Source organism: Haliotis cracherodii, unplaced genomic scaffold (genome assembly GCF_022045235.1).
Source record: "Haliotis cracherodii isolate W230 unplaced genomic scaffold, xgHalCrac1.p SCAF_7, whole genome shotgun sequence".
NCBI lineage: Eukaryota > Metazoa > Mollusca > Gastropoda > Lepetellida > Haliotidae > Haliotis > Haliotis cracherodii.
The window spans coordinates 30,928,425-30,942,657 of NW_027266330.1; the positions used below are offsets into that span (position 1 = coordinate 30,928,425).

At 44.4% G+C, this 14,233-nt stretch overlaps 1 protein-coding gene across 1 annotated transcript in view; it reads right to left on the reverse strand.

The window, feature by feature from the left end:
• LOC139447334 (enolase-phosphatase E1-like) overlaps positions 1-14,233 on the reverse strand; it is a 66,701-nt gene that overhangs the window by 14,340 nt on the left and 38,128 nt on the right. Inside the window, exons 2-3 of the mRNA XM_071228637.1 lie at positions 2,417-2,676; positions 942-2,164 (exon numbers count right to left, since the gene is read on the reverse strand). Coding sequence (XP_071084738.1) covers positions 942-2,164; positions 2,417-2,661 — 1,468 coding nt within the window. The 5' untranslated portion in view covers positions 2,662-2,676. The remainder of the gene's footprint in view (positions 1-941; positions 2,165-2,416; positions 2,677-14,233) is intronic.

The following is a 14,233-nucleotide window of genomic DNA, read 5'->3' on the forward strand; positions in this document are numbered from 1 at the left end:
CTCAGATAACCGTTTATTGTCACCCGTTTCATGCTGATGATGTCACCACAACACATCTATAACACATAGAAACCTTAAAAGGTTTAATGCAAAGAAAACCCAAGCAAGCATATCACAGTATTTCATCTGGATCACGGGTTGTTGTTTAAGCATTATGCCATTTTCTTGTAGGGATATTGTTTACATAGCTTTATAGTCGTCCATGCATACATTTAGAACTTGTGGGTTTGGTGTGAAGTGTAGGTGTGCTGGTGCGGGTGCGGGTGCGGTGTGGGTGTGTGGGTGTGTGTGTGTGGGCGTGGGCGTGGGTTTGGGTTTGGGTTTGGGTTTGGGTTTGGGTTTGGGTTTGGGTGTGGGCGTGGGCGTTGGTATGCGGGTGTGGGTGTGGGTGTGGGTGTGGGTGTGCGGTTGCGGGTGTGGGTGTGGGTGCGGGTGTGGGTGTGGTGTGGGTGTGTGGGTGCGGTGTGGGTGTGTTGTGGGTGCGGGTGGGGGTGAGGTGTGGGTGTGGGTGCGGATGGGCTGTGGGTGTGGTGTTGGTATGGGTGTGGTGTGGTACGGGTGTGGGTGCGATTTGTTGGTGGTGTGTTGTGGTGTGGGTGTTGGTGTAATGTGGGTGCGATGTGGGTATGTGGTGTTGGCGTGGGTGCGGGTGCGGTGTGGTGTGGTGTGGTGTGGTGTGGTGTGGTGTGGTGTGGTGTGGTGTGGTGTGGTGTGGTGTGGTGTGGTGTGGTGTGGTGTGGTGTGGTGTGGTGTGTGGTGTGGTGTGGTGTGGTGTGGTGTGGTGTGGTGTGGTGTGGTGTGGTGTGGTGCGGTGCGGTGCGGTGTGGTGTGGTGTGGTGTGGTGCGTGGCCGCAGTGTCCCGAGTGATACAGAAAAAACGAATGTCTGCGGTACTCGGTATATCAGGGTTCGGGTTAACCAATCAAGAGTATGTCACTCACCATCCTGGGCATCAAGGTACCTCTGTTCCTCCTCCCTCTCCGCGTCCTCCCTGAGGGGTCGGTCATACCAGTGATTCACTTCCTCCTCCTGCACCCGCTTGGGGGACCTCTTGTTGCTAGGCAACATCAACATCCTCTTGGCCGCTCGCTTGTCACTGGGAAACATTGGATAGCTCTGTTCCAGATCCGCTTCATCCATCCTCTTCTCCTTCTTCCAATCCGGCTCTCCACGTTTCATCCCGCCACCGCCACCCAAAGCATTGGCAGCGATCAGTTCCACGATGAGAGGATCAACCTTGCCGTTCTTAAGATCCTGCAGAGCTTCCTCAAGTTTAATGGCCTGCTCCAGAGAGCCGAACTCCTTTTCTGACACCGTGCCTTCCATCTGAGACAGCGTGGCTTCATTCAACGTCTGGGTCAGAGCATCGTTTTCCAGATCCTCAAGTTCTGAAACCATCTTCAGCTGCTGGATCTCATCCCGGAGCGTTTGGATCTCCTGCATGTAGGTTTCCTCCAGAGGCACTGAGTTTGGGGGTTGGGCCACAGGTGCACGTTTCGTAAACCTCTTCTTTCGTTTTTCATCACCGTTAAAGTAATCCTTTAGCAACCAATAATTCTCTATGGACGATAACGGATCCTTTTCGCCCAAACGATCTTCGTTTGCTACTTGGTCGTTGACTTCCTGAAGCTCTTCTCCCCTGGGAGGGGCCGGTCCCCCGATGGCAACATCTGCAACTTCATCTACAACAGCCTCCGAGTCAGGTTCAGTGCCATCCTCTGAGTCATCAAACACTTCACTCAACTCCTCTTTACTAACAGGCACTGGGTCCGTTGTCGGGACTTTAATAGCACTATTTTGGGTGTCTTTTTTACTTAAAGCTCTTTTCTGTAATTTTTCTACCGCGCTCATTAACGCTTTGAATTCGTCTTCAGTAAGATTTTCTAATTCGTTTCCCGTTTCTTCAGTTTCATTTTTTTCTGTAACCTCTTTTCCGGTATCTTGTACTTCATCCTCTGAATGTTCCTCAACAGCATCCTGGCTTTTTTCACCATTCTCTGAGTCTCCAAATATACTTTGTAATTCTTCTTTTGATGTTTCCACTGTCTCGGGTACGCGGTCTTCATTGGACTCACTTGATTCATCTACAAGCTCGGGAACTGCATATGAACCCTCATCATAAGGCGACAAACCATAAGCATTTTGCAACCACTCCTCCTCCTCCCTGAAAAAGAAAGTACAAGAGTTCAACCAGCTGCGTGTTCAATTGTTGTGAAAGCAAACAAGTAAGGCAGAAAATTAGTAATAGCTGTTTTCATGACATCGTTCCCAAAAGGCGTAGATGGTTGCTATGATAACAATCACTGATTAGCCTGCTCCAGTCTGGATTCTATACATCCCGGTGTGATATGGTTGTGATATTACTGTCTGCGGCGTAAAACAACAATCATTCACTCACTCGTAATACTCAATTTACCTGCTAGGTACCCCCTGACCCCAGTCTTCAAGATCTGAGGGTGAGAGCTGTACTCGGGGCTCGGGCAGCCGTGAGGCAGCCAGATAGTCCTCCTCTCGGATCCGCCGCCGCTGACGCTCCAAAACTCGGAAGGCCTCGGAGAGATCCGTGCTGGGCGACTCGCGACGCCTGATGGAGAAGCCACTGACGTCACAGCACAGTACCGCCAGCCAGAGAACCACGACTATGGAACTGTGGGACTGCATCACTGCTACAACATCCTGAAACATAAGGTACGTGTGAAGTCCATGCCAAACCTCCTTAAACATGAAACCAAGGGTGAACACCCTGCCAAACATCCTGAAACATGAAGCCACGTGTGAAGTCCCTGCCAAACATCCTGAAACATGAAGCCACGTGTGAAGTCCCTGCCAAACATCCTGAAACATGAAGCCACGTGTGAAGCCCCTGCCAAACATCCTGAAACTTGAAACCACGTGTGAAGTCCATGCCAAACATCCCTAAACGTGAAACCAAGTGTGAAGCCCCTGCCAAATATCCTGAAATACGAAGAAACGTGCGAAGTCCATGCCAAACATCCCTAAACGTGAAACCAAGTGTGAAGCCCCTGCCAAATATCCTGAAATACGTAGAAACGTGCGAAGTCCATGCCAAACATCCCTAAACGTGAAACCAAGTGTGAAGCCCCTGCCAAATATCCTGAAATATGAAGAAACGTGCGAAGTCCATGCCAAACATCCCTAAACGTGAAACCAAGTGTGAAGTCCCTGCCAAATATCCTGAAACTTTAAGACACGTGTGAAGTCCCTGCCAAATATCCTGAAACTTTACGACACGTGTGAAGTCCCTGCCAAATATCCTGAAACTTGAAGACACGCGTGAAGTCCCTGCCAAACATCCCTAAACGTGAAACCACGTGTGAAGCCCCTGCCAAATATCCTGAAACTTTACGACACGTGTGAAGTCCCTGCCAAATATCCTGAAACTTTGAGACACGTGTGAAGTCCCTGCCAAATATCCTGAAACTTTACGACACGTGTGAAGTCCCTGCCAAACATACTGAAACTTTAAGACACGTGTGAAGTCCCTGCCAAACATCCCTAAACGTGAAACTAAGTGTGAAGTCCCTGCCAAATATCCTGAAATACGAAGAAACGTGCGAAGTCCATGCCAAACATCCCTAAACGTGAAACCAAGTGTGAAGCCCCTGCCAAATATCCTGAAATACGAAGAAACGTGCGAAGTCCATGCCAAACATCCCTAAACAAGAAACCAAGTGTGAAGCCCCTGCCAAATATCCTGAAATATGAAGAAACGTGCGAAGTCCCTGCCAAACATCCCTAAACGTGAAACCAAGTGTGAAGCCCCTGCCAAATATCCTGAAACTTTAAGACACGTGTGAAGTCCCTGCCAAATATCCTGAAACTTTACGACACGTGTGAAGTCCCTGCCAAATATCCTGAAACTTGAAGACACGCGTGAAGTCCCTGCCAAACATCCCTAAACGTGAAACTAAGTGTGAAGTCCCTGCCAAATATCCTGAAACTTTAAGACACGTGTGAAGTCCCTGCCAAACATCCCTAAACGTGAAACTAAGTGTGAAGTCCCTGCCAAATATCCTGAAACTTTAAGACACGTGTGAAGTCCCTGCCAAACATCCCTAAACGTGAAACTAAGTGTGAAGTCCCTGCCAAATATCCTGAAATACGAAGAAACGTGCGAAGTCCATGCCAAACATCCCTAAACGTGAAACCAAGTGTGAAGCCCCTGCCAAATATCCTGAAATACGAAGAAACGTGCGAAGTCCATGCCAAACATCCCTAAACGTGAAACCAAGTGTGAAGCCCCTGCCAAATATCCTGAAATATGAAGAAACGTGCGAAGTCCATGCCAAACATCCCTAAACGTGAAACCAAGTGTGAAGCCCATGCCAAATATCCTGAAATATGAAGAAACGTGCGAAGTCCATGCCAAACATCCCTAAACGTGAAACCAAGTGTGAAGTCCCTGCCAAACATCCCTAAACGTGAAACCACGTGTGAAGCCCCTGCCAAATATCCTGAAACTTGAAGACACGTGTGAAGTCCCTGCCAAATATCCTGAAACTTTACGACACGTGTGAAGTCCCTGCCAAACATACTGAAACTTTAAGACACGTGTGAAGTCCCTGCCAAACATCCCTAAACGTGAAACTAAGTGTGAAGTCCCTGCCAAATATCCTGAAACTTTAAGACACGTGTGAAGTCCCTGCCAAACATCCCTAAACGTGAAACTAAGTGTGAAGTCCCTGCCAAATATCCTGAAACTTGAAGACACGTGTGAAGTCCCTGCCAAATATCCTGAAACTTGAAGAAACGTGCGAAGCCCCTGCCAAATATCCTGAAACTTTACGACACGTGTGAAGTCCCTGCCAAACATACTGAAACTTTAAGACACACGTGAAGTCCCTGCCAAACATCCCTAAACGTGAAACTAAGTGTGAAGTCCCTGCCAAATATCCTGAAACTTTAAGACACGTGTGAAGTCCCTGCCAAATATCCTGAAACTTGAAGAAACGTGCGAAGCCCCTGCCAAACATCCCTAAACGTGAAACCACGTGTGAAGCCCCTGCCAAATATCCTGAAACTTGAAGATACGTGTGAAGACCAAGCCAAACATGTCGCTTTTATATATGTTAATATCTAGATGCATATAGTACCATCAGTCTTTTCCACATCCACTGATACCTTTGACAGAAGTCATACTTTGTGGTATGTGCATGTGTGTGCTAGGGCGTAATATAATCTTTCTCTACGTTCTAAAATGTGTAAGTGGACTGTGAAGAAATATGCTGTGATGTAAAATAAAATGTTGATGTCTACGTTCAGATGATGGAGGAGAGTTTGTCGTGGTTGTTTGACATTCAGTGTGGGACCTGAACCATTTGGACCTGGACCTGGACCTGGCCCTGAACCTGGCCCTGAACCACATCATATATTTCTCAATTTTAACACTCAGTCTGGAAGAAGTAGGCTTGATACTTCACAACATGGAACAAATGCCATGGGTAGGGTGTACTTTGAGTTTTTACCTGTGTCAGTCACCCTATCATGAGTTCTTGTAATAGTGACCTGGTGACACCCCCCTCCCCCCCACCCCCACACACATCCATTTGCCCCCCCCTGTACACCCACCTCCTACCATCCCCCCCCCCCCACCCCCACCCCCACCCCCACCCCCCTCCACATCCATCCGCCACCCCCTCCTCCCTCTTGCATAGCCCCTACGCATTGATGTCTGCACATCCCGTATAGACAGCCGTCGTATATTCCTTGGATTGTACAGTGTAACATCCCGACAAATCAGTTTCGATAGGTACTGCTTCAAGAGACAATTCCTCATCAGAAATATTCTCGCACGGTCTCCCAAATAATGAACCAATGATGAGGACATTCAGTTGGGAATATCACAGGAGACCAAATAAACAGTAGCCAAATAATTATATCGTGTTACTAAAAATACAGGTAATTTGGTTGTAGATGAGGTGACGAGGTGACATGGGGTATAACGTCGCATTCAATATTATTGCACTTATATAGCGACGTGCATTCACACGTGTGTGTGTGTGTGTGAGAGAGAGAGAGAGGGGGTGGGGGGTGGGGGGGTTATAGTGCTTGCCCACTGAGAAACCTTGCCACAGTTTCACATGAATACCCAACTCAGACACAGTACATAGACTCCTAGACGACCAGGGTCCACTTGCACAAAGCGATCTTAGCGCTAAGACTATTGTAAGCCTATGTTAAAGTATGGGAGTTACGATAATCTTAGCGCTAAGATCGCTTTGTGCAAGTGGGCCCAGTCCTTGTTTTAGCCCCCCAATGCCGTGCGCCAGGCATGGTAACGACACATACCATCTTTTGGTATGACGTGACCGGGGATCGAGCCACTGACCTTCCGTTCTCCGGGCAGACGCTCTGTCCACTAAGCCACGTTGGTGGTCGGTTGTTTCTGAACCAGCCCCCCAAATTCCATCTAATTACATGATTGTTGTAAATACATCAATCACGTACATGAATCATATTAAGCACAGGAAAAGGTAACAGTCATATTCAATAGGAAAGTATAGACATAGTTGACGCATGACAAAACAGCACTAAATAGAACTCATCTTGCACGACACTAGACTGCACATTCTTCGAAATCCCTCTGTGGGGGGATCCATAAAGATCCGGGGTAGAATAGGTCTTCAGCAACCCATGATTGCCGTAAAAGACGACTATGCGTGTCGTAAGAGGCGACTAACGGGATCGGGTGGTCAGGTTCGCTGACTTGGTTGATGCATGTCATCGTATCCCAATTGGGTGGATCGATGCTCGTGATATCAATCACTGGATTGTCTGGTCCAGACTCGATTATTTACAGACCTAAATATTCTTTCATGCAAAGACTACATGTGAACCAATTCCTAATCCTGTGCAATAATCACATTACATACCACACATAACCTTTCAAGAACTCTTGCTGGCTGAATATATAGAACAATTACTAACAGTACAAAACTAACACCCCATGATTCTCTACTAGGTGAATATCCAAAATACAGTAAACTACGTTTATAACGAACACGCTTATAACGAACTGACTGATAAAACGAGCCTTTTTCTAGTTCCGGACATTTGCTGTATATCTGTTGAATAGATGTTTTTAACGAAAAATGGTTATAATGAACTAAAGTAAGTACAGTAAACTACGGTTATAACGAACTCAAAGGGACCACCAATTTTAGTTCGTTGTATCCGTGGTTCGTTATATGCATATAGACAGCATAACTACAGCAAATAGTCAGTATAAAAAATTAAGTTCGTTATATCCGTCAGTTCGTTATAAGCGTGTTCGTTATAACCGTAGTTTACTGTAGTCACTTTGATTTCGTTGTGACTGTATCACTGAGAGTGCGAGAGGCGGACAGCTAGTTCTATGGCGGGTATAGATTTCGTTGCAAAAGCGTACATAATGAAACAAGGTTTTGGTGATGTGCTGTCGTCCAATGTACTGCACGCCTTTCAACCCGTGAAGAAGACCGACTGGAGACGATTGCCTATAGTCCTGCAGGACCTAAGAAACACTCATTAACTTTAATTCATAAATACGGTAATGAAGTTGACGAGCGGTATTCCTCTGTTCTCGTGTTATTTACCTGGTACCGGGAGAGCCAAATCCCGTGTCAACGAACCGTGTGTGATCCCTTACTGGTTCCGGGAAAGCCAAGAGGATTTTCCCTCCTAAATATCAAATGTGGCACTCCAGGCCGACACCCACAAAGCCATCATCCCACGATGCTATACCAGGTGAATATACTAATTAGTATACTCAGTAAACACCAGGCCTAGCGTCCCAGGCCGGTGTACTAGTACTGGATGATTATACAGAACGCTTGCAAACTTTGTGAAAGACGTACTCGATCCCCCCAGAAACAATGAATTATGAATAGCAACTATATGTAAACTCGGCACCTTTTATATACCACTATATCATGTTTACTGCATCAACGACAGAATCAATGGCTAGAGATGACAATCTCAGCAGCTTAACGGTCGAGCTAACTACCATTACACACTTGTAAAGAAGACATGAATATTTAAACCTGTTTCTGCACACTAAATCCCCCGCAAAGCAACCCTTTATTCCATGCTGCCCTAACGATAGAGCCTCCGAGGAAGATTCTCCAGGTGACATCAGCATAACGCGTTGATGAAGACGCGGAATAAATTCTTCATGAGCATCACTTTGGCAGCCGCATTGTCGCAGACCGATATGGCGTTTGCGTCAGCAATACACTTAACTGGGGAATTCTTTCTTCAGAAAGAGCCGCTGTTTGACGTGCTTGGTTTTGATCAAAGGCTGAAGAACGGCAATTACGTTAAGATCAACTGTAAGAAATGACATGGTTTCCCAAAGCTCGGAGTCAACTTGTTGGCCATAACACATGCTCATGATATAGTCGGAACGGTAGTCTGACTCTGCTTCGGGAAGATTTGTCGTATGACTATTAAGACGGTCTTGTCGCTTTTATTTTATTAACCTGTCGTATCTGCCATTAGTGTAGAGGATTTGCCAGGTTGCGAGGTGCCACGTGCATTTGTCTTGGTTGAGGTGTTCAATTAGAATGATTCTAAGTGCGTGGTATCATTTTACGCTGCTATTTAGCAATATCCCCGAAATATCGCAAAAAAGTTGATTAACACGCTGTACCCACTGTGAGAACCAATATCAAACCGATATGTTAAATCGAATCGGGTATCTGTTATAAACAGCCAGGCAAAGAAAGAATACACCTATAATATGATTTTACCAAACAATTACAAAGCTATCGAAACGTTACAAGGGTGAACACAGTCGCCAAATCATTGCAAACGCAAGCTTAATAACACAACTTTGATACCCGAATGAAATGCATTACCATCGAATAACTTCTTGTTTGTTTAGTTAATATAAGCCACCATCAAACATGGGTGTATATTTTCTTTTTAATTTGGATAACTGTTAAAGTACTGTTTTAAGCAAGGGGTGTTGCTTAAAGTTCCGTGTATTTGAAACGACGAGTCGAGTACCGATGTCACTTGGTTCAATCCTGAAACCAACAGTGTAATTTGATTGAACGTTTATTTTCAGCATCGTGTGGTTCGATTTGGACAAAGCTATAGTGGCGAATGGTCCCAGAGTATTTAATATCGAGATAGAACGAGATGCACTACCCTGGATAATGTGAACCCTCTAGATGTAGCTTCATCACGACGCTAAACATCTTGTTATTTTACAAAAAATAAATAGAATCGGTAAACAACACATCACAAGGAATAAAAACAACAAAATAGTTTCTTTATTCATAATAAATCTCTTCTCAAATCAGAGTTCATTGTACGGTTCCGACTATATTATAAGCATGTGATTATGCCTCACTATCAAATAGTAGTGGTACCAGGTGTTCGCGAAAAGGTGAGCGTATCCTGCCGCACCGGTGGCGCCCGTCATAAATACATGCAAAGGCAAGTCAACTGTTCACCGAAGAAATGGTACAAGTCGAAATAGGGAATTGCATCGGACATTATTTGGGTATCGAATCAGAGATCCCTGACACCCAGTCTACGTGGAAATGGCACATTCGTGATGACAGCTCAGGTTTAATACGAGAGCAACGTGTGAAATACTTTTGTTTACAGTCGTAGCAAGTCGGGGTTGCTTACGGAAGCCTCTTAGGGCCATTTGTTGTTTTTTCTTGAAATTTCAAGATACTAAATTGAAATTGTCAGCACCATACCCGTGCTCGTAGGTTTCACCAAAGTGGTAAACGTCTGAGACCTGCATCACTTCGGGATTTCCTCCCACATCAAGCTGACACGCCGCAATATAACTGGAATACTGTTAAAAGCGGCGTTAAACCCAACTCACTCACTCACTCACTCCTCCTGGCCATGCATCCCATCACTCGGAACAAAGTACCGATAATACCCGAACACAACGGACTATAAGGGGCCTCCTATTTCAATTACATATTATTAATCCATTACCCTCATACATCGATGTCGTGCGCCCGGGATCCGGCCACAGAGCAGACCACATTCACAAAAGCAGCCATTGGGGATATAATGTATTCACATCATGCCATCTTCCTTTTCATATAGAACGCATGCAGCATTGGGCTAACTGTTGTCCTTGGGCTATACACTGCTAGCCTTGAGTGTTTATGTATTAATATAGCTGAGGGTATTGTTCGGGTACATGGCGTTATATTTCCATTATGGTGTCGTGCATGAGTACATTTGCGTCGTTTGAAATCGGATGCAGAAATGAAGCAGATAAAACATGATCAGAGAGCATAACATTATTACCCAGGTCAGTTTGCATTCATATTGCATTCTCAGCTCCTTGGGGACTATAGAACCCAAGTTGCCACTGCCCTATAGGTTTAAATTACTATTTCATCCGACTGTGGCATACACTTGTCTGGTATACGTACAGACACAGCATGTCGGTCAGTGTAAGGTCGGATCGGGCCTTTGAAACACACTGTCAAGCATAATCTACAAACTCGGTCACCCATCTTCCCACCCTCCGCCGCCAGCTTGACTTCACTTGATTTGTGATTCATCAACTTGAATCTAACGGCGTTAATGCTCATCTCCTAACTTTGTGAAATACCCTTGCCTGTAAATTATGTATGCACATTGAAATAACCTAGTAGACTGAATTTATTCCGTTTCACCTATTTGTGTAAGGTGATAGCTAACCAAACGCTATCTCCCCTCATATTATGTCTGGTACCGACACTACAAAGCTCCAAGCTAAATGAAATATTAACTGTCTTGCACAAATCTGCGTTTCATTCATTTCATTCATTGCGTTTTTCAAAGCCGAATTATCATCGGTCAATGACATATGACGTCATGCAACGCCATTCAGGTATCCTTATGTGACTGAAGCCATCACGCGGCGCCCTAATGGGCACAGGTGAAGCGGCGGTCACGTGGACAGGGCATATAGACTCACGGACGATCGGTCAGATCACTGACGTCACGGAACGGTGCGAGTTGACGCTTTGACTTCAGGACAGCGCTGGTAGCGCAGAAGTCGAGGCAATACAACGAGGAGAAATATGAAGACAAAGAACGGAAAACGATAAATAAACAGGCTGAAGATTCCGATCGCGTGTTGAAAAAAAGTAATTAATCGTAGAGCTCAAGATTCTATGACGCAGATATTTCAATTTAATCCAGTTGCATCAAATGTCAATGCACATGAATTCTATGAGTTTTGTATACATTGTATGGAAATATATGCGAATAAATTTTAACCCGAGAAATATCTATATTGTACACCACGTCTTCTGCCAGGGGCAGGTGCTTGAGTGCCCGTATCAACGTTACAGACGACGTCTCAAGGGGAATGCAGTCTGACGCCGGTGTGAAACGTGACGTTAAGCAAACCACACATGATATTTTACACTGATGTTTTGCTCCGCGGGGATTAAACTAACCAAATACACAGAGTCTTTATAGAAGGTTAAAATCTGTCTGGCGCAATCGTGATTAATATGTTGCAGTGTCTCTTGCAATGTGGCCGTAGACACACCGTCACGATAAAGCAACACGCAGGAATAAACCGAATCACCTGATCGAAATGACATCCCAGCTTCGTTCTATTTCAGAAAACTGGGTGGAAAAGCATTTCCAGTTTGATATGCCACATTTAAACCATCCGGTACAATTATTCCACTGAACGAGACAGACGTTGTGGTCTAACATCGCTTGAGGAAATATTCCAGGAATTTATAAACACCCATTATTACTTCTACCAGTTGTCGTAGCCTGTCATTCGGCTTGTCCCGGAATGACACGAGTTGGTCACGAGTGATCACGCAGGGATACTCAGACAGGATTTCAAACAAAAGTAGATTATTTCGGGAGGACGATTTAACATCCATACCTATTACCCCCTCTCCACTCACGAAGCAATTGAAATAATCAGTTCATTTAGAAACAAATCTATCATCAAACCACTTCTATTCAGATACTATAATACAGTTTTTTAATGAACAATCGATCTACATTATTAGCAAGCGTCATGACTGAGCGAGTGAGTATGCTTTTACGCCGCTTTTAGCAATTTTCTAGCAATATCACGGCGCGGGACACCAGAAATGCAGTGGAATCTGCATCTTTGCACAATGCTGATTTACACTGTAAGCTTAATAAGCAAGGAAATCATGTTTCGGTGCATACTAATATATCATCTTGTGATTTTAGATTTGCTACATTTGCGTTGCTACTTCATAAATAAATAAATAGATAAATGAATGAATGAATGAATAAATAAATAGATATTATTAAAATCAGTTACATCAGTGCACCTCAAATTCGTGCTTTTAATAATTATGTTTCATTTGCGTTGCTACATGATGCAAAACTAAGGACAATAATCATGATAATAATTACATTTATTATTATATAGTTTCGGGATTTAATCATGTTTCAGCCATTGTAATCTGTCAAGCCTTCTCTGAGTTATGATTCCATTACAACGTGATTAAGAAAAGAAGCCGGGGCTTGATTCTGTTACACAACGAACTCAGTCGATAAGTGTCGAGTTTCCCATCATCAAAACACGCGTTCAACCAGTGCAGATAAATGATTATATAGATGTTGCCGACATATCGATCGTAATTAGCAGTATGATGGAGTAGAGTTGATAAGTAACGCGATAAGCTGTCACTGTGACTCATATTCAGCAACTAACTAACCCCATGCTGAGATTTTCTATAATCCATCAGTCGTAATATCGACCCATCGACCGATGCCCACTGTATGAATAGAGGCGACAATTATCCAAGGTGAGTTTGATGTCTTAGTGCGTTCGGTAAATCATGTATCATCAGGGTCGAACTTAATGATGAGATCTTTGTGTTACGAAAGGGATCTATGCCTCATTGTTTGAAATATTTTTATTCGAAGTTTGTATTCATTTTGGGGATAGGGGGCACGGGTGGCCTAGTCGTCTAAAGCGCCAGATTCGCTGTGCAGAGTTGCGTCCCTTGGGCACGCCAGAAACCTATGATTGTGGGTTCGAATCCCGGTTCGCCCCGATTAGGTTTCTAGGTTTGTCAGCACCATACCCGTGCTCGTGGGTTTCACCGAAGTGGTAAACGTCTTGGACCTGCATCTCTTCGGGCGTTCCTCCCACATTAAGCTGACACGCCGCGATATAACTGGAATATTGTTAAAAGCGGCGTTAAACCCTACTCACTCACTCACTCATTTTGGGGATAAACATCACGAAGATATCAGATTGAGTTGATTTTTCGAGGTTGCATCAACAAAGTATTTGTTCCTAGAAATGGCCGCGTCATTTATAAAAAAAAACGTTGAAAAGGTGGTACATGTACGTATTACCAGTAAGGAGCCTGGCATTAAGGGGCTGAAACAAGGACTGGTTGGCTCGGAGACAGCATACTCTGTCCGAGTGGGCTATCAGTGTTACACACTACGGCATGGTATCTCACTGGGCTAGCACAATAAAACTGGGCTTTGACAAGAACAAGGAATGTACTCCCTTACTTTAAAAACATCCTGACTTTTACACTATGACAAAACATTCTCATGTGGAAAATATTTGCGAAATTAACCGGACCTGTTTCCTTTCTGACTTGTTTTCTGCATTTGCGAGTGGAATGTGCTCTCTGGCGCGCGTGCGAAAAGAAAACCATCGCGAGCTGATTTACGCAATGTATGGTACAGGGCTGTTTACAATTTCGTGGGCTCCTAAACGAGTAATTTTTTTTAAAAAAAACATGCTGGCGATGATAGGAGGATATCTAGAGCCCTGAACAAGGATATATATATGATTTTCACGTTTTTTCTCGTGATTACTTCAACATGTGTGAGTGAGTATGGTTTTACGCCGCCTTTAGCAATAATCGAACCCGGATCTTCGGCGTGACGAGTGAACGCTTTAACCACTAGGCTACCCGACCGCCCCTACTTCATCATGAACGTCATAACATGTTACAGGATGTAACACAACATTATACATATTATTGCCTAATTATATAAGCTTCTGAGAATTATACAAATACTTTATATCAGGTGCCGCCGTAGGCTAGGTTCACTGTCACAAGTCCTCAAATCATACGATGCGGCTCCGAGATCCGCTAGTGACACACGTTCTCTGACAAAATCACTTCACTTGAATGTCTAAATAAAAAAGAAACAGTTCCGTCTATTCAAAATGTAAATAATTTATTTGCTTGTTCGTTTGTTGTTTAACGCCACACTGAGCAAA